The 25,769-nt window shown below is 37.8% G+C and overlaps 1 protein-coding gene across 13 annotated transcripts in view; it reads left to right on the top strand.

Annotated features, from left to right (window-relative positions):
* The window catches only part of VAV3 (vav guanine nucleotide exchange factor 3), a 450,959-nt gene that overhangs the window by 124,940 nt on the left and 300,250 nt on the right, over positions 1–25,769 (top strand). For 2 of the 13 annotated variants that reach the window (XM_060412245.1, XM_060412239.1), the window contains exon 3: positions 1,829–1,880. The exons of the other annotated variants lie outside the window; for them this stretch is intronic. In XM_060412245.1, coding sequence (XP_060268228.1) covers positions 1,829–1,880 — 52 coding nt within the window. The remainder of the gene's footprint in view (positions 1–1,828; positions 1,881–25,769) is intronic. 13 annotated transcript variants of the gene reach the window in all.

Raw genomic sequence — 25,769 nt, 5'->3', positions numbered from 1 at the left:
TTTGTTCTGTCATGTCTGAAGTGGTTTCTGGTGCATCATTTTTTGGTCAGGATTTCTCATGGTATGTACAAAACCTTAGAATTGCTTTTTTTTTTTTAAGAAAGAAATTTTATTTTCAAAATATAGGAAGATTTTGGAAAATCTTTCAGAAATATAACTGAATTAAATTACTTTTTGAAGATGATGCATTCTTAGGAATAAAAAGCAAAAAAAGAGAAGTACAAAATTCAGAATTTCATGATTCCTAAGGGGAGAAACACTTCTATACTTCTATCAAAACTTTGTTTTAAAGGTATAGGTGCAATTTCAGTTTTATTTTAATAAACAGTTCACACCTCTGGCAGTCATTCCCCTGGCATAAGTTGCCTAGCACCAGAATTCCTAGTTGAAGGCATAATAATTCATCTGTGCCCCTTAGGCATGGCCTTCCAGCAGTCAGCTCTACCTCATTGAGAGTTACAAATTAAAAAAGAAAATTACTGTAGTGTAATTGAATATCATATTTGTTTCATTATACCTAGTAAAATCTGAAACTATTAGAAAATGTTTTTGTAAAACAGGTAAGTAAAATGAAAGCAATTTGTTCATATTTCTCCAAATATTGTATAAAAATACTATATTGATTTGATTACACATTTCATTTATTATTATTATTATTTACTTTATTTTAATTTACAATACTGTATTGGTTTTGCCATACATTGACATGAATCCACCACGGGTATACATGCGTTCCCAAACATGAACTCCCCTCCCACCTCCCTTCCCATAACATCTCAGTGTAGTGGTTATCACATTCGCCTCACACATTTCATTTATTGAGTGGGTAGATTCACGTATTTGTTGAAAGACATTTAGCTGATGTTACCTGATGGTGACATTAGATACACTAAAAAAAAAAAAAGGTCATCTATTATCTGCTTAGTTCCAGGAACATCTTGGTTTGGGAGAACTTATCTTTCAGAGCCTGTTCCCTTTAGGGACAACATCCTGTGGGAGCACTTCTGTTTTCCTCTGACTTCCTGTTTATTTAAAAGAACTCTTAACAAATGTAGAGGGTATATTGACTTTTCTCCCTCATGTAAATAAATATCTTCCCGAGAGACTAAATCTAAAATGTATTAAATTCATTCTCGGTTAATTGTAAAGAGCATTTAAAATTAAAGACAAAATGAAAATTCACTACTTAAATATAAAACTGGCTTTTCTCCTTAGTGTTTTCATAGTCAGGGTGGGCTAATTATTTTAATTGAATTAAAACTGAATAAATATGGGAGTGACCATTTTAGAAAAATCTATCTGAGGCCAGATTTATACTGATGATCGAAAATGCATGGAAGCCAAGCCAGCCCCTCCCTCCTTACCTCCTTTCCCCAGTTTCCTTCCACTCTGGGAATGAAGGTCTGCTCAGTTCCCACGTGACAGCTACTTCTTTGTACTTCGTCCAGCTCTACCTTGTTCCCAGCTGCACACTGGGTCCTTTCTACTTGTGCTACTGGTCACCACCTAGAGTTCTAGGAGAACTCTTCTCCAGGTTCTGCTGCTGTGTATGCCAAGCACGCATTTACCTGGTCTTCTCCCATGCAACTATCCAAAGAGAAATAGATTTGTGATAGACTTTGTTAGATGCTGGTAGGTAACAGGAAGGAATTGCAGTTAGGAAGCAAAACTTTACAAAAATAGTCGGTTAATCTGATAATTCTCCAAGTTCAGAAAAAGAAAACTTTAATAAATAATGAAACCTCTTTAAAAGACAGTCCCGTCACAAGTACGCTTCAGTTCCCAGCCTGTTCCTTTGTTAAAGTTCTTTCTCTTCTCCTTCTTCCAGGAAGAATCCTCTTCTTTCAACCTCCATAGCAGAAATCTTACCTTCTGTGGGGGTATGTTTCACCCTAAGATTATTTACCACAATTCACAAGACTCCTCTAACAGTATGTTTCCTAGTGTCTGAATTTATCATTTTATAATTTATCAATTGTAGGGAGAGAGATGGGTGAAGAAATTTGGTGCAAACAGTGTGGGATAATGCTTGGCTTTCTATGTCCCAAACACTTCTGCATCTCCTTGCTAGTGTAGAGTTTTGGATATGCTTCTTGATTCTTTTCTTTAAAAAAAAATTTTTTTTTTGGGTATAGTTGATTTCCAATGTTGTGTTAATTTCAGGTATACGGCCAAGTGAATCTGTTTTCCATATACATAAATCTACTCTTTTTTAGATTCTTTTCCCACATAGGCCATTAACAGAATATTGAGTAGAGTTTCCTGTGCTATATAGAATGTCCTTATTAGTTACCTAGTTTATATATATAGTGGTGTGTTTGTGTCAGTTCCAGTCTTCCAATTTATTCCTTCTTCCCTTTATCCCCCAGTTGCCATAGCCTACCCAGGAGCCTGGTAGGCTATAGTGCAGGGGGTAGCAAAGAGTTGGACGCAACTGAGTGACTTAACTTTCACTTTTCAATTTCAGCCATAAGTTTATTTTCTACATCTTTAGCTCTCTTTGTGTTTTGTAGATAAGTTCATTTGCAGCCTTTTTTAAGATGCCACATATAAGTGATGCCGTATGATACTTGTCTTTCTCTCTCTGACTGACTTCACTCAGTGTGACAGTCTCTAGGTCCATCCATGTTGCCACAAATATGCCTCTTCACTCTGGCAGCAGATCACTAGTTAATGAAACCACCTCCCCCAAAACATGTATATACACAAATGTGTCTTTTTCCCATACTAAAAAATATTTCTGAAGAACGGTGGTCTAACTCTGTATTGTGTTAGTGAGGACTGTTAAAGTTGTAAATGATGGAAATCTAATTTGTGTTACTGCTAGTACTAAGAGTTAACATTTATCAAATGTTAACTATGCAGTTGTATTACTTTAATAATTCATATATATTATCCTGTCAAATTTTAATAACAGCTCTATTAGGTAGGTACTTTATTGTTCCCATTTTATATATGACGAAACTGAGGCACAAAGAGGTTAAAGGCAGCTTACTTAGAATTGCAAGTTTTAGAGCCAGGATTAGAATCCAAATTGCTGACTCCAGAGCATTATGCCCTAGGATAGGCACATTGTGGAGAATTTATTGCCTCATAGATTCCACTGTAAATTGCAACAACCAAACTATTGGGAAATACAGAGTAGACGTAGGCTTTAGGAACAGCTGGAGCCAAGAATTCAAATACCATTATCTCTCTCACTGTCTTGTTTCCCCCTTTGCCATGCTGTGTAGCATGTGGGATCTCAGTTTCCCAACCAGGGGGTGAACTTGGACACCCTGCAGGGGAAGCAAGGGACCCTAACCACTAGACAGCCAGGGAATCCCCTGCCTCACAGTCTTTTATGTATACTTTTTTCCCTCAGTGTGCTGGCTTTAACTCTCATTGTTAACTCGATTCTTCAGTATGGTGGATGGCCACTAGTGGATCTTTACCTTGGTATTTCACAACTTCTCCCTTTGGAAGACATTTTTACAGCTGCAGTTGTTAATTAAAAAAAAAAATCAGTGGGAAAAACTTCTAGATACACAGATAATACCAGCTGCCTGAATCACTGCTCTCTCCCAATATGTCTTCCAAACACTACAGAGCAACAAGAAGAAAAAGGTAAAAACACAAGGATTGAGGATACCCAAATCTCAAATTAACTTAAGTGAAAGAGGAAAACAAAAAACACTCACCAGAATCTCATTAAGCTATGTCTCATACTCTTGCCTCAAACCGTTACCATGAACAAGAATGGTTTAAAAAAAAAAAATGTAGGAGAGAAGATTGGGTCTGAGGTTAATGTGAAACTACTGTCAAAAGAGAAAGTCTACCCTCTGGGTAAAAATACTGAAAATATTTCCAATTCAATTCTCAGGCAAAGACCCAAATGTATGCTGTCTACCAGAGACACATTTAAAACAGTGATTCAGCAAGAGTAGAAGTCAGTGGGATAGGTTGCAATTGACCTGCAGATCTGGCCAACAGTGCGGGGTGCTTTGGTTCAGCCATCCTATCCCCCACTCCTCTCCTTGGCCACTCATCTGTGTCCAGGCTGGTGGACTCATTAGAACTTGGGCGTTTTCTCTTGGTTGCTATATCCCTGCATCTTAGAACAGTCCCTGGCACTTAGAAGGTGCCCAGTATTTCCTGATAGCTTCTTCTGGACTAAATAGTGTCTGAAAGAAGAGGGGTTCTGTTTTCAGAAGAGGGAGGTATTGGGTAGACAATACACATATTAAGAAAAAACATTTTCTAGAAATTGTTTTTCAGTGTTCTCCGATTTCATATTCTTGAGAAATGGATGTTTGTTTTTAAGTAATTTGCAGCATGAGCAGTGTAAGTATAGAAAAGTTGATTAATAAGTAATGAAACTGTCTGGAACAGGGCTATCTGACAGAAATATGAGCCACAAATGCAAGCTGTGCATGTAGTTTTAAATTTTCTAGTCATCACATTAAAAAAGTAAAGAAATGAGTCTATTTCATTTTAATAATACATTTTATTAACTCCAATTCTTCCAAGTATTATTTCAACATAAAATCATACAGAAAGCATTAATGAGATATTTTATATTCTTTTTTTCCCTGTTCTGTTTGCATTTATACTTACAGCATGTCTCAGTTTAGCCTAGCTTCATTTCAAGTGTTGAGTAATATTAGATAGTTCAGATTTAGACAATGGGATTGTCATCTTGTCATTTCAGGATAATGGGTGAAAATAATATCTAATACCTAAAATGTGTTTCTATATGTGGCAATATATTTATACCTCTTGGCCCAGATGAAATATGTCTTATTTAATGCTTTTATTTTGTGATCTTATATGTTAATAATACCTATTTTAAATTGGAGCATAGTTACAGTTTAGTCTATAGCAAACCTTACTGATACTTTTATTTCTGAAGTAAATTTACCACAATAGGGATGTAGTGGAAAAGGGTCATTCTCTCACTTTAGGTCTCTGTTTAAATGTCCTCATTACAGTTGTCTCCTGTGAACATTTGAAACAAAATATCAACCTCTTCCATTTCCCCTTGCCCCTCTGACAATTCCTTTGCCTTTTATATTGCTATAGCCATCTCAATAATTCTTGTTACATCTGATGTATCATATATACTTTAAAAATTGTCTTTATTTATCACCCCTTTTCCCTAACACACACACACACACACACACACACACACACACACACACACACACACACACACACACACACACGAATGTTTCCTCTCAGCACAAGAGCTTTATTGTATTCACTGCTATGTTACTACATCTTAGAACATTTCCTGGCATGTAGAAGGTGCCTAGTATTTTCTGATGTGTGAATGAAAGATTTCAGACACATGGAATTCACTGCTGCCATATACACAGATACTCCCATATCATCATCATCCTATATGGTCTTCCTTTGGTACCCACACTCTTCCCCATCACACTGCCATCAGAGTTACTCTAGCTTTCAGTTCTAATACTAAGGGCTATGATGGTAGCTTTGTCATCATTTCTCTGCCTCTAGCCTTTCTCTTCAAGCCACTTGACAAATGATTGCCACCACGAATGTTAAAGAGCATCTCTGAACATGTTGGTTCCTTGCTCAGAATTTTCAGTTCTTCACTGTGGCTTTTTGGGATATCTGTAATGTGTCATGTTTGCATCCTGTGCTGGTACCAACTGCACAGTTTGATTTTTTTAAAAAATATGTTCAGTGCTTTCTCCTCTTCTCTCTGTCTGTACATGTTATTCTCTATTCCTGGATTCCCTTTTCCTCTTCTGCCTTGACCAGGACCCCTGACTCAACTTTAGCTACTTTTTCAACTCTCCTTGGGACAATGTTGGAAAGAATTTTAACTTACAAGCATTTCACTGGTGGATTATAGAAATTCTATGAAATATGAATGGACAATGAAATGTCATCAAAGCAAGACCCTTGGCCTGTGTGCCAATGGTCAAGTACCCTGGAAAGCAGGACCATTTATGGTTTAGAGAAAAATGAGTATCTGTCAAAGTACAGGAACTAGAGAGAAAAAGGACACGGTGTTATCATTCTTTGATTGTCTAGTCTTTCAATACCTTTGTCTTTAAGTGCTCCCCCCCCAAAAAAAAATTGTCCTTGTACATCTTCCTTAAAATATACGTAATTTCATAAGAAGCAAAAAATAACCCCAGTGCCTTCTAGTGTACTGAAGCAGCAGCTTTTTATAGATTGTAAAACAATTACACCTACTTCCTGAATAACAAAACATTTACAGCGTTCTATAGCTATAAGTTTTGGCATTTATGCCTTTCAAAGATTTGGTCCCTTAGGTTTAAATGGTCAAATCTATGGGTATACCATTGTTTATGGTATTCCTTTATTATCCTTTTAATGTTCATCAGATCAGTGGTAATGACCTCTCCTTTTCTGATACTGTAATTTGTCTCATCTCTCTCTCTCTTTTTGGTTAGCCTAGCTAGAGGTTTATCAATTTTATTAAGCTTTTCAAAGAACCAGCTTTTGGTTTTGTTGTTTTTCTCTATTGATTTTCTGTTTTTGATATCAATTTCCATTCTAATTTTTATTATATTTCTTCATTTGTTTGCTCAGGAGTAAACTTTTCTTCTTTCCCTTGTTCCTAAGGTAAAAGCTTAGGTTTTTTGTTTTAGATCTTTTTTTTTTTCTTCTAATAAATGCATTCCATGCTATAAAGTTGCCCTTTAAGCCTGTGTTTGCTCCATTCCATGTTATGGTTTCATCATCTTGTAGTTAAAATATTTTAAATTTTACTTGAGAGACCTCTTTGATCCACAGGTTACTTATTGCTGTCAGATTGCCAGGTATCTGGGAGTTTTCCAACTATCTTTCTGTTAAAATTACCATGTTATCTGAGAACATACTTTGTATACTTTCTTTTCTTTAAAATTTAAAATATGTTTCATGGCTCAAAATGTGGTCCAGCTCCACGTGAACTTGGGATAATGTATATTCTACTGTCATTGGTTGGGTATTTTATAAATGCCTATGTTGCTGCTGCTGCTAAGTCGCTTCAGTTGTGTCTGACTCTGTGCGACCGCATAGACGGCAGCCCACCAGGCTCCCCCGTCCCTGGGATTCTCCAGGCAAGAACGCTGGAGTGGGTTGCCATTTCCTTCTTCAATGCATGAAAATGAAAAGTCAAAATGAAGTCGCTCAGTCATGTCTGACTTTTAGCGACCCCATGGACTGCAGCCTACCAGGCGCCTCTGTCCATGGGATTTTCCAGGCAAGAGTACTGGAGTGGGGTGCCATTGCCTTCTCCAATAAATGCCTATAGGAGCAAGCTATTTGTTAGTACCATGTCCTTACTGATTTTCTGCAATGGAACACTTAAAACTGCTGCTTTAGAGCATTACATGGGATCCAGTGGTTTAAAAGTGTGAGAGCCATTCCCTAAGTAGCTAATTTTTGACTTGATAACATCAGAGGCATTGCATACAAAAGACATTTACAGTGTGAATATGTGGTGTTTGAATCGTAGATGGGTGTGACATGCATTTAATTCCCTTTAAAAGCTACTTGTTTTGAATCTGTACATAATGATGCTATTTTAAAATGGGTTTATACATGCCCACACACAAATGCATAGTGAAAGGACAAGAATTTACTCTAAATGTTGACTATAATTATAACCCTGGGGCTATGGTATCACAAGTGTTTAAAAAGTATTCTTCATTACATTTTCCTATAGTTTTAAAATCTCCACACTAAAAGTTCGTTATGGTTTGTTGAAATCTGATATTGTTTCACGTGTGAGATGAACCTGATGTGTGAACTTGATGAATAAAATGCTTGCAAGTAGGCATTGTCATAGCCAGTGTTTCATTATTCACTGTAGTCAGAGAAGAGCTGAAATGGAACAATTAATTAAAATCCACTGATAATTCCAGCACCCTCTTTTGAAACCATCATTGCTATCTGAGCAGCTCACCATACCTTTGCTAGTTTCAACATAACAAAGACAGTGGAATTATTTAAATTTCAGTAAAGAATCCGCGCGCAATGCGGGAGACCTGGGTTTGATCCCTGGGTTGGGAAGATCCCGTAGAGAAGGGAAAGGCTACCCAATCCAGTATCCTGGCCCAGAGAATTCCATGGACTATACAGTCCATGGAGTCACAAAAGAGTGGGACACGACTGAGCAGCTTTCACTCTCACTGTTATGGCTTGATGGGGCTCTAAAATGCTGGCCAGGTAATGGACACTGACTGCAAGCAGTAGACACATTCTATAGTTGACTCCTGAATATTCAGAGCTTTATTTATTTTGCAAAAGAGTATGAGCTTTTAGAGTGAATAAATATAGAATATTGGTAGTTAAGTATTAGTCATATGTAAATAAAGCTTAAAATTTCCTGGTTTCAGTTAAAAGTGAGAAGTGTAGGAAAAGAGATAAAGGCAACTGCATAGTAGTATTGGTCCAACTCCAGTTTTGAAATTTCCCCTGATATCTGGCATGTACTATGTACATGGAGTGTTTAAAAATTATTGAATATTAAATTTCATAGATTCCTTGTGTTCTCAGAAACATCCCTGGAGTCTAAACATTATATTTCTTTAACAGACAAGGAAATGCTGTCATGCATTGTTGGGTTTTATTACCTGATTTCATGTTTGATCAGACACTAGGAACAGTAGGGAATTTCAGCTGATTGGATGAACTCATAGAAATTAGCCTCTTCATTATTTTCCTTTAATATTTGATAATAGACTTTCATATGAGCTACTTAATTGCTAAGTACTAAAGTTTACTATGAAATTAATTCTAGGCATCCTAGAATCCACTCAGGAGTTAAGCTATTGAATATATCAGGTTCAGGGTTAACTTTTAACGCTTTTGATTCTCAATGGGAAGAGGGCAAGACAGCCTCAATAAATAATAAATCTGAAATGGTAGACTATATTTAAGGTACTGCAGTTTGTGTTTTACATATCAAGAGGAACTTGAACTAAGCTACATGGTACCTATTATATTTTAAAAATCCAAAAGCTTAGAGACAGTAGTCCTTTGTGGCACTCTCTGCCACCTTATCCTACTTCCTCAGAAGTAACTACTTTTAATTATTTTTACCTATTCATTTTGTTATTTTTTCACCATTGTATCTTTAATATATTATTATTTTTAATTTACTAATTTAAAAAGACCTGTTGACTAATGTAATAACTAGGGATTTAACTTTCTTATGGTTTTCATGTTCTGTATTTCTTTCCCATGGAGCTTTATTTCTTCTTAAGATTAAAGTGGTAGTGTTTTATCACTATGTAAAATGGTGATACTATATAGTGTTACATATTTTGTAATGGATAATATTTGCATAGTAATTATAGTGTCCAAATACTGTCACAGTTATTAAAAACCCTAATTAATTGCTTTAGCTTTTCTTTCAGTATTGAGGGCTCCCTAGTTTTGAGTTTAGTGCCAGATATTGATAAAATATAATGAGGAGTCAGTTTCTGTTCTTGAGGAATTCAAGATCTTCTTTATGAAAGAGAAGTTGCAAAAGTGGTAATAGAGGCTTACAAAATGCTTTATTTTCTTGGGCTCCAAAATCACTGCAGAGAGTAACTGCAGCCATGAAATTAAAAGATGCTTGCTCCTTGGAAGAAAAGCTATGACCAACCTAGACAGCATATTAAAAGTGGAGACATTCCTTTGCCGACAAAGGTCCATCTAGTCAAAGCTATAGTTTTTCCAGTAGTCATGTATGGATGTGAGAGTTGGACTATAAAGAAAGCTGAGCACCAAAGAATTGATGCTTTTGAACTGTGGTGTTGGAGAAGACTCTTGAGAGTCCGTTGGACTGCAAGGAGATCCAACCAGTCCATCCTAAAGGAAATCAGTCCTGAATATTCATTGGAAGGACTGATGCCGAAGCTCGGATACTTTGGCCACCTGATGCAAAGAATTGATTCTTAGAAAAGACCCTGATGCTGGAAAAGATTGAAGGCAGGAGGAGAAGGGGACGGCAGAGGATGTGATAGTTGGATGGCATCACCAACTCGATGGACATGAGTTTGAACAAACTCTGGGAGTTGGTGATGGACAGGGAAGCTTGATGTGCTGCAGTTCATGGGGTCACAAAGAGTCGGACACAACTGAGCGACTGAACTGAACTGAAGGAATCCAAAAGGAGGTAGGGCTTACTGTGTTTGGCTCCAAGGAATTACCAGGCTAGTTAATGCTGGAAATGAGCTCTAAAGGAGTTAGGGGTGGTCCAGATAGGCAAAACTGGGAGAGCTTTAATGACACTGGGATTGGCAGAGGAAAAGAACCTCACCTTTTTTCCTTCTGTGTTCTGCACATCAGTAAAGTTGAACATGCCATAGACTCATAGTACAGATGTGTTGAACCTAAGCCGAACCCTTATCTTGATTTCATAGCAGTATAAATGTTCATGAAGTACCATTTCAAATAGTATTGTGGTGACTTGGACTGCAAGGAGATCCAACCAGTCCATTCTAAAGGAGATCAGCCCTGGTTGTTCTTTGGAAGGAATGATGATAAAGCTGAAACTCCAGTGCTTTGGCCACCTCATGTGAAGAGTTGACTCATTGGAAAAGACTCTGATGCTGGGAGGGATTGAAGGTGGAAGGAGAAGGGGACGACAGAGGATGAGATGGTTGGATGGCATCACTGACTCAATGGGCATGAGTTTGTGTAAGCTCCGGGAGTTGGTGATGGACAGGGAAGCCTGGAATGCTGCAGTCCATGGGGCTGCAAAGAGTTGGACACGACTGAGTGACTGAACTGAACTGAGGACATCATGTATTCTTAGTAATTATTTAACTAAAAACTTTCTGTGAATGCTGAAAATAGTTGATATACCTTCTATAAATCAGAAAAAGAACATGAGTGCATTCACATAACTTCATTATTTTCTCAGTATAATTTCAGGGTCATATATTTTCTGTGATTTTTTTTTTTTTTGGAGTTGATAAATAATAGTATATTTGCAAGACTATACAGCAATCAAAATGAAAGCATTCTAGCTATACAAAATAACGAGTGAGTCTTATAAATATACTTTCCAGTGATTAAAGCACAATAAGTTTCCGTACAGCACAATACCATTTTCATAAAGGTCAATAACAAACAAAAGTAAGTAAACTAATTGTGGGGTACATAATTGTATGATAAATGGGTTTTTTAAAAGCAGGAACATGATAGACAACATTCCTGTGTGATTTTTTTTTGAAGTTGCTGTGGCTTAGCTATGAATGGGTGGACCATAAAACACCTAGAAAATATAAATTAGCTGGATGATAGAGACAAGGAGAGTTATTTCTAGCAAGGTGTCAAAAGACACTCAATGTGTTACATCCTGTGAGTTGGTCAGTTGAAAGAGTTTATTAAAAAAAATTCTTTGTTAAGGTTTGCTTTGTAAATTCTTGTGTATAAAAATTCAGATAAAAATGAAAAACTATAAAGTTGAAAATGCCGTCGTGATAAAAGAGAAGGTCCTTGGTAAGACTGCCTCGATTGCCACTAGGTTACTAGTTAATTTTCATAGACTAATGACCAGACCTGTGGGTTCCCATCATCTTTGAAGGTGTTTCTGTTTTTCAAATTCATATTGCTGTTGATACTCTAGTGACACTCTCGGCACCTATGTGTGCTCAGTGTCTCTGCCTCCTGCGGCATTGAATTTAGAAGCTGAAGGAGACCTGAGATATCTTAAAATTCTGATGTCATTTTCCAAAGGGGGGAACTGTCCAGAGAGAGTTGATAACTCTCCCCTGTCCATTCTTTGTTTCTCTGAGTTGTTTTCACTCTGAGCACTTCTGACCTCAGATATGTTTCTCTTTTCTCCCTGCACCACACCAACAAATTCATTTACTCTGGACACCAACTGGATGTTGTACAATTCAGCTCACTTCGAACACTAACTATCAGGAGTTAGTGCAGACCCCACAACTTAAAGAATCAGTGCCACAGGCCTGCTCCCACTTTAAGTGCGTGGCAAGATTGGATGGCCACACCCCTGTTCAATTTGGCTACAAAATCGAGTTTCCCCAACTCCCTCCTCAAGTTTAACAGTTTTCTAGATACAAATTCGGGCAAACACGCTATTTACTGTTGCTAGCTTATTATAGAGGTTATTCTAAAGGATGCATTACAAATGCATCTCCCGGCGAAGAAGTCTACAGGGTAAGGTCTGACAGAGTCCTGAGTACAGGAGCTTCTGTTCCTGTGCAGTGGGGTGTACCACCCTTCTGATGCATGGATATGTTCACCAACCCGAAACTCTTTGAACCCTACCATTAGGACTTTTTATGGACATCTCATCATGGAGGCATGATTGAGTAATAACCCAGTCTTCAGCCTTCTCCCCTGAAGGTTGAGGGTAGAGCTGAAATTTTGATTTTCTAATCAAAATTTGGTCCTTCTGGCCACCAGCTCCCATTCTGAAGTTGTCTAGGATCCCAAAAGGAGTCATTTAATTAGCACAGAAGGTGATTTTGTCACATTTGAGATCCAAGGGATTAAGAAGCTCTGTCAGGGCTAGGAGTCAAAGACCAAATATTATAATAAAAGATGTTCCTTGTATCCCTTTCACTTGGAAAATTACAAGGGCTCTGTGCCACGAACGGGGAATGAGGTTCAAATGTATATTATTAAAGCATTACACACTTACCTCGGGGTTTAGTCAGTACCCTTGTTGCCCCTTCACCCCTACTTTCATGGCTACTTGCCAGATCAGCACACTTTACTTTATCCTTGGATGACTGCCTCTGGCCTCATCTGGGTGTTTTTAATCTAATCTTCTGATCCGATTTAACAAGCTCTTCAGGACTGAATAGATGTTATAGGCCAGACTGGTTTAGATTTCACATCAGTGCTGGGTCATGGTTTCTCTAGGAGCTTTTCTAGCTGAGGGGGAATTTTATATACTTAAAGTCAGCAGAACCACCCACTGAGTTGTGGATAAGATTTTGGTTGAAACTGTAGTTGAAATATTTCTAAATCCAGTCTGAATCTGTTTGGAGTGTACTAGGGCCGACTATACCATCATGATGTTGGGGGTTAGAATACCCTAAAAATAAAGATTTAAAGTGTAAGATCTGCTCTGAACAAGTTTCAGTTCTCATTGTGGATGAAACTTGCCCATAAATATGTAAGGAAGAATATAACCAAGTACCCTAATGAGTAGTATGACCCAAAGGGCTGAGAACTAAGCGGGGTGGGGAGTAAACCATGTAAGAGCTTCTAGATGGAGCAAAGCTTGAGATAAGCTACTAAGGTCAGATATGATTTGGAACAGGGCAAGGAAAGACTGATCTGAAAGGAAAATATTGAGAATAAACTTTGTAATATATATGGAAAGATAATTTATACTTATTAATGTTTCTTTACATGTGAGCTCTGCTTATGTTTGCTCTGTTGAGTTTGTTTTTATAACTCCTGTTTTTCGCATAAATCATACTAAAAGAGTTTCAATTTGCTCAGTTCTATTCATCTCAAGTTGGTAATATCAAATTGGTATTATTCTATTGAGAAGGATTTCAATACATTTTTAAAGTATTATTTTCCTCATATTGTATTCCAGATAAGAATGATTTAAAAGACTATATACTGAAAAGAAGTCCTACTGGTCTTAAAAAACAAACAAACAAAAAAAAAAACACCGAAACTTTCTCTGCCATCTATCCACTATTTTAGCAAGTTCTTATTAGAAATATTTGTGGTCAGTCCCTATATCTGAGCATTCCTTCTCTTGAGTAAAGATTTTAAGTGAAAGTTACTACCACTCGCTTTGAGGTAACCTAGTTTTGAATTTAAAAAGATATTACCTTGTATACAGAGAAAGCCTTCCTTGCTTGAATTTGCAATTTTCTTAGACTACTTAAAGGGGTATTTATTTAATTTTATCTTATTTACAGAACAGTGAGTGTTCTCCTGTGCTTGAGAAACTCTAGGTTCTGGAGCTTATGCTTGTCAGGTTTCTCTGATCATGGTTTTAACAGCTGAAAGGAACAGAAGCCACACGAGTCTAGCTTATTAGAAGAAGGGGCATTTTAATACTAAATTTAACCCACTCCAAAAATAATGAACTGTGAGGTTTGAAGTTTAAGATAAGATCTGGGAAATCCCCCCAGTCCTACAATCAGTCACTATTTCTCCCGAATTCTAGATATTTTCTCTGTCTTACGGAAGAAAGCCACTCTTGATTCAGTTCAGTCCAGTCCAGTCGCTCAGTCGTGTCCGACTCTTTGCAACCCCATGAGTTGCAGCACCTCTTCCTAAATACAGTCTTGCCTTTATCCTTTTAGTACTCCTGTGCCTTCCTTTTCTTGATATTCGGGTATAGCTTTTATTTTTTCTTTCCCTTTGCTTTTTAAAATCTATCATGGATTATCTGATTAGCTATTTTCTGGTCAGTACTTAAAACTTAAGTATGTTCACATATGTATTTTTTAAATGTACTTATTTTTCAATTGAGGGATAATTGCTTTACAGAATTTTGTTGTTTTCTGTCAAATGTCATCATGAATCAGTCTTAGATATACATATGTTTTAAATTTGTGTCTGTAGCTGTTTCAGCCACCTTACAGGTGAGTCTATATAATGAAATGTAGAAGGTGGTGAGAAGTAACGATTTTAATGAGTCTATATAATGAAATTAGAAGGTGGTGAGAAGTAACGATTTTAATTCATTTTGAATGTGAGGGCTGTCTGGCCTTATGTGGCTGTATGTTCCTATCCTTAGAATGGTCCTCTTGACGCTGCATCCACTGTCAAGAGGAACTTACCTCCTGTGGTGACCCAAGGATGAAAGAGTAGATAAAACCAAGGAGGGTCTTAGAATTCAGGAACAGAAAAACCAGACCCTTGTCGTCCTTCCCTCCCCCATGTTGTAACTGTTAACGGATTTCAGGTCCTCCTGGGCAGTATAACCTGTCCCCTGTCCTACTCCACACAGGAGTATACGCCCCACCCAGTATATGTGCCTCATTCAATCAGCAAGTGACCCAAAGACCCCTATCCCGCTCCTTGGACCTGGGTATAAAAGTGGACTAAGGGCCCCTGTTCCATGTTGGTTCTCTCTTGAGCTGGCCCACTCTTCTAACAGCATCTCCCACTCTAATAAACTTAATTTCCCTCTCATTCTGTCTCATGGCTGGAAATCCTTTTCCAACCCATGCCCGGACCACGACCCTTACCTTGAAAGGAGGCTGTCATCTTTGGTGAAGGAGTTAGAAGTAGTTCTGCTACATTAACAAGGAGTGCTTCCATACGCAGTCACACTTAAATTTTTATCCTTTAAATGAAATAAAACCTGTACAGAGTGTGTGAAATAGCAGATCTCTTAACTCTGAGATCCTTAAATCTCCTTCAAAAAGTATTGCATGACAGGCCCCTCGTTTGTTCTGATTAAATGGTACGGAGAAAGAACATGATCTGTGTTAACATTAAGCACATTCCATAACTATATGAGAGAAAAATTATAAGCCATACTTTGGCATTATGAAAATTCTTTTTAAGATTTAAAAATCAATATTTTAAAATTTCTAATTTTGTTCTCATATGTGCAGTTGATGTTTGGATGAGTATATAGGGCCACAGTAAATAGAAAAACTTCAGTAGGTTACTTGCAACTTCAGCTGCCAAATGTCCCCACTTTGAGAAAAAAGAATGATGTGGTTATTTTACAGGAAATACTGTACAGGACTGTGGTTTCTGTAAAGGAAATGCCCACCAAGAAACTAAAATGCTGTTAGTCCTTAATGGTGTGCTTTGTGCTTGAGGTAAAAATGAGTTGATATAAATAAACCTTACTCCTAGATTTTATGCTCAGAATTAATTCTAAAGCACTTCAATGTAAAGCATGAAGTGACTTTGCATTTTTATGTGGCTTGCTAGCAGAATGCAGCTTAGGAGAGAAGACCACAGAAAGCTCCGTGTAAATAATGGAACAGATGGTTGAGGGACAATCGTTTGACTTTGACAGTATCAAACAAGAAGTCAACCCTGATTTAAAACACAATAGTGTTGGAGTAAGCATCACTGTCACCCTCTTTCATTTGCTCTGGAGGGTAGCAAATGAAAGTAGCAAATGTCCCATTGTCATTCTTTTCACAAATCATTTAGTCTATTTTACTAACATTTCACTGTGTAATTAGCTCATCAGGGCAGATGGATCATGACTAGAAGGGAGGGCAGTGTGTCTGCTGCTATCCAGCATCTATAATTTGTGATATGAGAAGCTGCCTGTTAGGATTCTTCATATGGACATGCCTGTGTTTTAAAATAGGGCTGAAAGGGGCTTTGGATCTGATTTAGTTCACACTTCTCATTCTGCTGGTCTGTCACTAAGAGGGTAAACTCGTGTTTTCAAGGCTGGTCAGGGAGTGGTAGGCAGAATTATGGCCGCTTAAAGTGGTCCATGTCCTAGTTCCTGGAAACTATGAATATGTTCTCTTACACAGCCAAAGGGATTTTGCAGATATGATTAAGTACCTTGAGGTGGGGAGATATTTTGCATTATTTAGGTGGCCCAAGATAATCACATGGCTTCTTAAAAGCAAAGAACCTTTCTCATCTGAGTCAGAGAGAGATGCAACATTGCTGACTTTGAAGATGTGAAAAGAGGGCCTTGAGTCAGTAAAGCTGGAAATGAAGAAATGGGTTCTTCACTAGAGCCTCTAAAAAGCGCCACTGCCCTGCTGACACCTTCAACAGTCCAGTGAGACCCACCAACATGGGTCAGAGATGTAACATAATAAATATGAACTGATTTAAGTCACTACATTTGTGGTAATTTGTTATAATAGTCACAGAAAACTGATATACTCACCCAGTTAGGGATGGAACCAGGTTTAGATCCCAGACCTTCTGCCTTACAGACTAGATATTTACTCAGATGCTATGTGGCCACTATATCACTGAATCATGTACTCCTGAAAGACAGGAACCACTTTGCTGTTCTTCCCCAAGAATAACCCGAGTAACCCAGGGATGGGTGAATGGGAGACCTCGGAAAGAGTTTGAGGACTAATTTTCAAGTACCAGGTATTCCAGAGAAAAGCTAAATGGCAGAATCAATCTTGCTGCCCTGTTTAGTTCTTCAAACTGACCAAACCATTTGACTCAGGAATATATAAAACTCAGCCCAGAATACCCAGAAGTTTCTGACTGGCTGTCTTGGGATATGTCCAATCTAGTTCTTTCTTGACTCGCATATCCCAGACAATAGGTGGATGGATATACAATTCATAGGACCTTTCCAATTTAGTCTAAAGGCAGGCCCCAGTTAGTTTAGAACAGTACTAGCCTTGAATAAATCAAGATATTAAAAGCCTTTTTCTTCTGACTTAAAAAAAAATTTTTTTATTCTGATTTTCCACTAAGACCCTTTAAAAAACATTAGTCTTGACAGAAATCATAAGGGTGTCGCAAATAAAATCAATGATTTGATTTAAAATCAAATGAAATCTAAGATTGGATGAGGGCAAGGATGTATCCCTCAGAAAATCTAATCCAGGGACTTCAAATATGTTTCAACTCATCTGCCAGGTAGGATCTGTTGATAAGAGTTCTATGGAACATTGCTGGAAAGGATTCTGTGGCTATGACCTAGATCATGTAAGAAGAGTTCTTTGATCCTGACTGATTTGGGCAACTGTGGCAATGGTGATCTACTTTCTAGAGATTTCTCTCCATATATCAATCCCTTAATCATTATTTCTCAAGTGTGACTTTTCAGCCGGTTGTAAATCCTACATAATGTACTGGATCCCATTCACATTCACTTCATTGGGTAGAAATGATCAGTGTGTTGATAAGTTGAAAATGTGTAGTGGAGGGAACGCTAACTTCATTTGTAGGTTATTTCTATAAACTCACATCTGGAGAACAGAGAGAGGAGTTTAAAGGAAGGCAAGAAGAATAAGTGTCACACAGCGCTTCCCTTTCCTTTTCTACTGCGGCAGGCCGTTCTTTCATTTTACCTTTGGCTTGTTGCTGTTCAGCCGCCGTCGTGACCCCATGGACTGCGGCACACCAGACCTCCCTGTCCCTCATCATTTCCTGAAGTTTGCCCAAGTTCATATTTATTGCATTGGTGATGCCATCCAGCCATCTCATAATCTGATGCTCTCGTCTCCTTCTGCCCTCAGTCTTTCCCAGCATCAGGGACTTTTCCAATGAGTTGGCTGTTTGCATCAGGTGGCCTAAGTATTGGAGCTTCAGCATCAGTCCTTCCAATGAGTATGCAGGGTTGATTTCCCTTAAGATTGACCGGTTTGATCTCTGTGCTGTCCAAGGGACTCTCAGAGTCTTCTCTAGCACCACAGTTCTAAGGCATTAATTCTTTGGTGCTCTGCCTTCTTCACAGTCCAGCTCTCACAACCATACGTGACCACTGGGAAGACCATAATAGCCTTGACTATATGGACCTTTGCTGGCAGAGTGATGTCTCTGCTTTTTAACACACTGTCGAGGTTTGTCATAGCTTTCCTGCCAAGAAGTTTTCATCTTTGACTTAGTCACAGAAAATTTTATTTTGCTTAGAGAAGCCTTGACTGAATGTCATCGTGTATGATTCATAATAGGAAAAAAATAGATAAAAGTAAAACTTTATTTATGTTAAAATATTAGAGAGGAGACAAAAATATTATGAGGGGTTATATATGAGAAATTATAGTAGACTGTTTTAGGTCATTAATATATACATTTTTCTAAAGATATACTATTTATAGAGCAAATCATAGTTACAATGAAAACTAACACTTTTAATACAAAAAACTAGAAAACTGTGACTATTTTATGCTTAGATGCTGTTACTTATCCAAAAAAAAAAAAAAAAAAAGACCAGGCTAGCATTATGACATTTGTTTTCCATCTGCTTCCTTTTTTATATTAATATTGGTTTCATATCTTATCAGGAAAATCAGTTTGATTGATGAAGACTTTATCTCAAAGACTTCACCTTCATAGCATCTGTAACAAGGCCTTTTGTGAGAGCTCTTTGGCTGTAGTGATCAGTTGACCTGTCTGTTGAGTATCATAAAGCTTAAGTGCCCAGAAAAGCCCTTGATTTCTCACCGAGATTGGAATGAGATTCTTCCTGAGAAGCATTGACATTAACATCAATCAGCAGGTTGTTTGCAGAGTTGCAGTACACTAGAGCAATAATGAAAAAAAATCCTTAAATCTTATATGATGTTTTCAGTTTATCTGAACACTTACACTTCAATTATTGCATTGAGCCCTACTATAAACTATTAGGCAGATGGGCTCATATTTGTATTATCTCTGTTTACCACTAAAACTGAGAAGGGTTAATGACTTTATAAAGCTAGTAGGCAATGGTGTAAAGAGAAATAAGTATTTAGCTTTAAACATGTGTATTGGCATCCCAGGTGGAGCAGTGGTAAATAATCCACTTGCCAATGCAGGAGACACAGGTGATGCAGGCTCGATCCCTGGGTCTGGAAGATCCCCTGGAATAGGAAATGGCAACACACTCCAGTATTCTTGCCTGGGAATCCCATGGACAGAGGGACCTGGCAGGCTGCAGTCCATGGAGTCACAGAGTTGGACATGACTGAGCGCACTCACGCACACATATACACAGATACATTACAATTACATTTGAAAATACCTAACATTTCACATGAATGAAACTCATCAGGTAACACCTACTAACTTTAAGACAATAGCAAAGTAAATATTTATAGTTTGAGATCTTGTTACCATTATTAGCCTTACATTTTATTAATAAGAAATATTCCTTTAGCATATCATTTATTATTGTTGTTGTAATGGATAGAAAGATTACAAGAAAAGATTCCTTCCCTCCTGCTTGCCTATTCTAACGTGGTTGTATAGGATTGGACATTATTGACAGCATTATAAAGCAATGTTTGATAAGTGTCCTGAGAAAGATATAACTTAAGTTCCAGAAGGGAGAGTCAGCCTTGGCCAGGAACAGGAAGAGAGATTCAGATAGCAGGTGACATTTAAGTGAGCTTTGAAAGTTGACAAAGATTTAGACTTGTGACATTTTTAGAGAAGGTATTTTATTTTGGTGGAAAATAAGTGAATTATGTTTGGGTGTGTAGGACAGTAGACCAAAGTATTGAAGTTTCAGCTTCAGCATCAGTCCTTCCAATGAATATTCAGGACTGATCTCCTTTAGGATGGACTGGTTGGATCCCCTTGCAGTCCAAGGGACTCTCAAGAGTCTTCTCCAACATCATAGTTCAAAAGCATCAGTTCTTTGGTGCTCAGTTTTCTTTAAGTCAACTCTCATATCCATACATGACTATTAGAAAAATCATAGCTTTGACTAGATGGACAACTTTAGATGCCGACTTTGTTGGCAAAGTTATGTCTCTGCTTTCTAATATGCTGTCTAGGCTGGGCATAACTTTTCTTCTGGAGTAAGCATCTTAATTTCACGGCTGCAGTCACCATCTGCAGTGATTTTGGAGCCCAGTAAAATAACGTCTCTCACTGTTTCCCTTGTTTCCCCATCTATTTGTCATGAAGTGATGGACCAGATGCCATGATCTTAGTTTTTTGAATGTTGAGTTTTCAGCAAACATTTTCACTCTCCTCTTTCACTTTCATCAAGAGGCTCTTGAGTTCTTCTTTGTTTTCTGCCATAAGTGTGGTGTCATCTGCCTATCTGAGATTACTGATATTTCTCCCGGCAATTTTGATTCCAGCTTGTGCTTCATCCAGTCTGTCGTTTTGCATGATGTACTCTGCATATAAGTTAAATAAGCAGGGTGACAATATGCAACCTTGACATACTCCTTTCTCTATTTGGAAGCAGTCTGTTGTTCCATGTCCAGTTCTAACTATTGCTTATTGACCTGCATATAGATTTCTCAGGAGGCAGGTAAGGTGATCTGGTATTCCCATCTCTTTCAGAATTTTCCAGTTTGCTGTGACCCACAGAGTCAAAGACTTTGGCGTAGTCAATAAAGCAGAAGTAGGTGTTCTTCTGGAACTTCCTTGCTTTTTTATAACCCAACAGATGTTGGGAATTTTATCTCTGGTTCCTCTGCCTTTTCTAAATTTAGCTTAAACATCTGGAAGTTCTTGTTTCATGTATTGTTGAAGTCTGGCTTGGAGAATTTTGAGCATTACTTTGCTAGCATGTGAAATGAGTGCAATTGTGTAGTAGTTTGACCTTTCTTTGGCATTGCCTTTCTTTGGGATTGGAATGAAAACTGACCTTTTCCAGTCCCGTGGCCACTGCTGAGTTTTCCAGATGTACTGGCATATTGAGTGCAGCACTTTCACAGTGTCATCTTTTAAGATTTGAAATAGCTCAATTGGAATTCCATTGCCTCCACTAGCTTTGTTCATAGTGATGCTTCCTGAGGCCCACTTGAGTTTGCATTTTAGGATGTCTGGCTGTAGATGAGTGATCACACCACTATGGTTATCTGGGTCATTAAGATCTTTTTTGTATAGATCTTCTGTGTATTCTTGCCACCTCTTCTTAATATCTTCTGCTTCAGTTAGGTCCATACCATTTCTGTCCTTTATTGTGCCCATCTTTGCATGAAATATTCCCTTGGTATCACTAATTTTCTTGAAGAGATCTCTAGTCTTTCCCATTTTATTGTTTTCCTGTATCTCTTTGCATTGATCTCTGAGGAAGGCTTTCTTATCTCTCCTTGCTTCTCTTTGGAACTCTGCATTCAAATGAGTATGTCTTTCCTTTTCTCCTTTGCCTTTCACTTCTCTTCTTTTCTCAGGTATTTGTAAGGCTTCTTCAGACAACCATTTTGCCTTTCTGCATTTCTTTTTCTTGGGGATGGTCTTGATTATTCCCTCCTGTACAATGTTACAAACCTCTGTCCATAGTTCTTCAGGCACTCTGTCTATCAGGTGTAATCCCTTGAATCTATTTGTTGCTTCCACTGTATAATCATAAGGAATTTGATTTAGGTCATACCTGAGTGGTCTAGTAGTTTTCCTTACTTTCTTCAATTTAAGTCTGAATTTTGCAATAAGGTGTTCATGATCTGAGCCACATTCAGCATCAAGTTTTATTCTTGCTGGCTGTATAGAACTTCTCTATAATCAATCTGATTTCGGTGTTGACCATCTGGGGATGTCCATGTGTAGAGTCTTCTCTTGTGTTGTTGGAAGAGGGTGTTTGCTATGACCAGTGGGTTCTCTTGGAAAAACTCTGTTAGCCTTTGCCTTGCTTCATTTTGAACTCCAAGGCCAGATTTGCCTGTTACTTAGGTATCTCTTGACTTTCTACTTTTGCATTCCAGTCCCCTGTGATGAAAGATGAAAAGGAGATCTTTTTTGGGTGTTAGTTCTTGAAGGTCTTGTAGGTCTTCATAGAACCATAGAACTTCAGCTTCTTCAGCGTTACTTGCTGGGGCATAGACTTGGATTACTGTGATACTGAATGGTTTGCCTTGGAAGCGAACAGAAATCATTCTGTCATTTATGAGACTGCACCCAAGTATTGCATTTTGGACTCTTTTGTTGGCTATGATGGCCACACCATTTCTTTTGAGGGATTCTTGCCTGCAGTAGTAGATATAATGGTCATCTGAGTTAAAATCGCCCATTCCAGTCCATTTTAGTTCCCTGATTCCTAAAATGTCAGTGTTCGCTCTTGCCATCTTCTGTTTGACCGCTTCCAGTTTACCTTGTTTCATGGACCTAACATTCCAGGTTCCTATGCAGTATTGCTTTTTTAGCATGGACTTTATACTTCTATCACCAGTCACATCCACAACTGGCTGTTGTTTTTGCTTTGGCTCCATCTCTTCATTCTTTCTGGTGTTATTTTTCCACTCTTCTCCAGTAGTATATTGGGCACCTACTAACCTGAGGAGTTCATCTTTCAATGTCTTATCTTTTTGCGTTTTCGTTTTCATGGGGTTCTCAAGGCAAGAATACTGAAGTGGTTTGCCATTCCCTTCTCCAGTGGACCATGTTTTGTCAGAAGTCTCCACCATGACCCATCTGTCTTGGGTGGCCCTACACGGCATGGCTCATAGTTTCACTGAGTTAGACAAGGCTGTGATCCACGTGATCAGTTAGATTAGCCTTCTGTGATATGGTTTTCATTCTGTCTGTCCTCTGAGAGATATGAATAAGAGGCTTATGGAAGCTTCCTGATGGGAGAGACTGACAGTGGGCCTTTATTTAACCTTAATTACTGACATAGAACTTCACTTAACCTTAATTACTGACTCTGAGACCCTATCTCCAAATGCTTTCGCACAACCCTGTTGGTAGTTGGAGCTTCAACATAAGAGTTTTGAGGAGAAACAGTCTATAACAGACATTCTCTTGTCTTTCATTCTGCCCCACCAGCCACCCCTCTGCTTCTTTTCTTGGTTTCTCTTCCACTTCTTGTTGTTCAGTTGCTAAGTTGTGTCGGACTCTGTGACCTCATGGACTACTGTAGGAGAAATGAGTCTCTCTTTACTACCAACGACTCCAAGCTAATACCATCTTTTGCCTGAACTATTACAGTAGCCTCTTAACTTTTCATTTCCCACTTCTGCTCCCTCTTCCTCCAGTCCATTTCCATAACCAGCAAACGTGCTATTCTAGAAATGTATCTCAAGCTGTGCTCTCCCTGGCTGGAAGCTCTCCAGTGTCTTCTCTGTGGATGAACTGTCTCCTGTATATCCCTTCAACCTCATCTCACTTCCTCTCATCCAATCTGTGGACACGTAAGCTGTCTTGCTATCTCTTGGAATACATCAGTGGCACTCTCCCAACTCTGGGTCTTTTCATTTGCTGGTCCTCTTCTTGGAACATCCCTTTTTGATCTTTACCTGGATGGCCCCTTCTCTTGAAACTTACATCACTCTTCAAATGTTACCTCCTCAGAGAGGCCCTGTCTGTCTTAGCTGTTTTTTTTTTTTTTTAATACTTCACTGACCTCGCACCAAGGAAAATTTCTTTGTAGCACCAATCTATAATTGTTTTATATTTTTGTTTCTTATCTTTCCTTCCCATGTTGGCTCATTAGAATGGAGCATTGTCTTTCTTCTTCTTCATCAGATTTTATAGTGTTCATCACATTTCCTCGCAATTTATGCCTATTTGCCACATCAGTGAATACACATGCTGTATAACATTTTTATTTCTCTTCAGATGTCTGAAAGCTCTTGGTCTTCAGAACTTTATGTTCTAAGAGTGTAATAACAGAAATGAGTATCATTTTTTATTGAACGATAATTGATTTACAATGCTGTATTAGTTTTGCATGTACAGCAAAGTAATCCACATACATTCTTTTTCAGAATCTTTTCCATTTAGACTATTACAAGATATTGAATATAGTTCCCTGTGCTACATAGTAGACCCTCACTGTTTATCTATTTTATATATGGTAATGTGTATATATTAATCCCAAATTAGTAATTTATCCCCCCAACTCTTTCCTCTTTGGTAATCATAAGTTTATTTGCTCTTTCTGTGAGTCTGTTTTCTGAATAATTTAATATGTATAATTTTTCAGATTCCATATATACGTGATATTTGTCTTTCTCTGTCTGACTTCACTTAGTATGATAATCTGTAGGTCCATCACATTGCTGCAAATGGCATTATTTCATTTTCTATGACTGAGCAGTATTCCACTGTGTATATGTGTATATATATATACACACACACATATATACACACCACATCTTTTTTATCCATTCATCTGTTGATGAACATTTAGGTAGCTTCCATGTCTTGGCAATTATAAATAATGCTGCTATGAACATTGGGGAACATGTATCTTTTCAAATTAGAGTTTTCTCCAGATATATGCCTAGGAGTGGGATTTCTGGATCATGTAGTGACTCTATTCTTCATTTAAGCAACCTCCATACTGTTTTCCATAGTGGCTATACTGATTTACATTCCTGACTTTCGAACAGTTCGGAAGGGTCTCTTTTCTCCACACTCTCTCCAGCATTTATTATTTGTAGACTTTTCGATAATGGCCATTCTGACTGGTATGAGTTAACACTTCATTGTAGTTTTGATTTGCATCAGAAATGATTATTTTAGGAAATTTGAATGCTGTGATTAGTATGCTTCTGTTAGATCTTCATCCATAGAAGTCTAAAGTAGAAATTTGTTTCTTTACATTGTATTTCTCCAGAGACAGCTTATGAGCTAAAGAGGTGCCTTCCAAAGAATGCCTTATAGATAGTAGATGTATAGTGTTTTTTTATTCTTTTAGTCAGAAGTCATTAGGAAGCTTGCATTATTTTCCTTCTGTTAAGGAACATTGTCTTCTCATTGTAAATTAGAAAGGGCCTAGACTACTGTTTTTTTCTTCTAAGTATATTGGATTAGAAAGACTTTTAAAAATTGGTTATCAGAGAAATGAAGGTTAGATTTGGCAACCCCAGACTTGAGAAAACGACAAGGCAGTTGTTGTTGTGAGTGTTGACATAGAGTTTAATCCTACACTCATCATACTTATATGATGATAAGACAGTTTAGAGGAAGTCTTTGGGCAGTATACATGTTTTTAAAGGCACTACAAAAAGCTACTTAACAAATTCCCCCACCTTCATATTTTTCCACTTAAAACTTAAAGATAATATTTCCATTACTTTGAAAAATATAATTTGAGGCATCTATAGTCTCACCATCAAGATTTAAGAAATATTACATTCTGTTATATTTTTTCATAACATTTTCTCTTTTTTTGTATAAAAATGTTACATATACAGCTAAAGCTTCCATACTGCCTGTGATTTTTTTTTCTCAAAAGAAGAATAAATTAGTCATTTGGGATTAATAGATACATCGAAGGAAGTATT

The sequence above is a fragment of the Ovis aries genome, chromosome 1 (assembly GCF_016772045.2).
Source record: "Ovis aries strain OAR_USU_Benz2616 breed Rambouillet chromosome 1, ARS-UI_Ramb_v3.0, whole genome shotgun sequence".
Lineage (NCBI taxonomy): Eukaryota > Metazoa > Chordata > Mammalia > Artiodactyla > Bovidae > Ovis > Ovis aries.
This window is presented reverse-complemented; position numbering and strand designations above follow the sequence as displayed.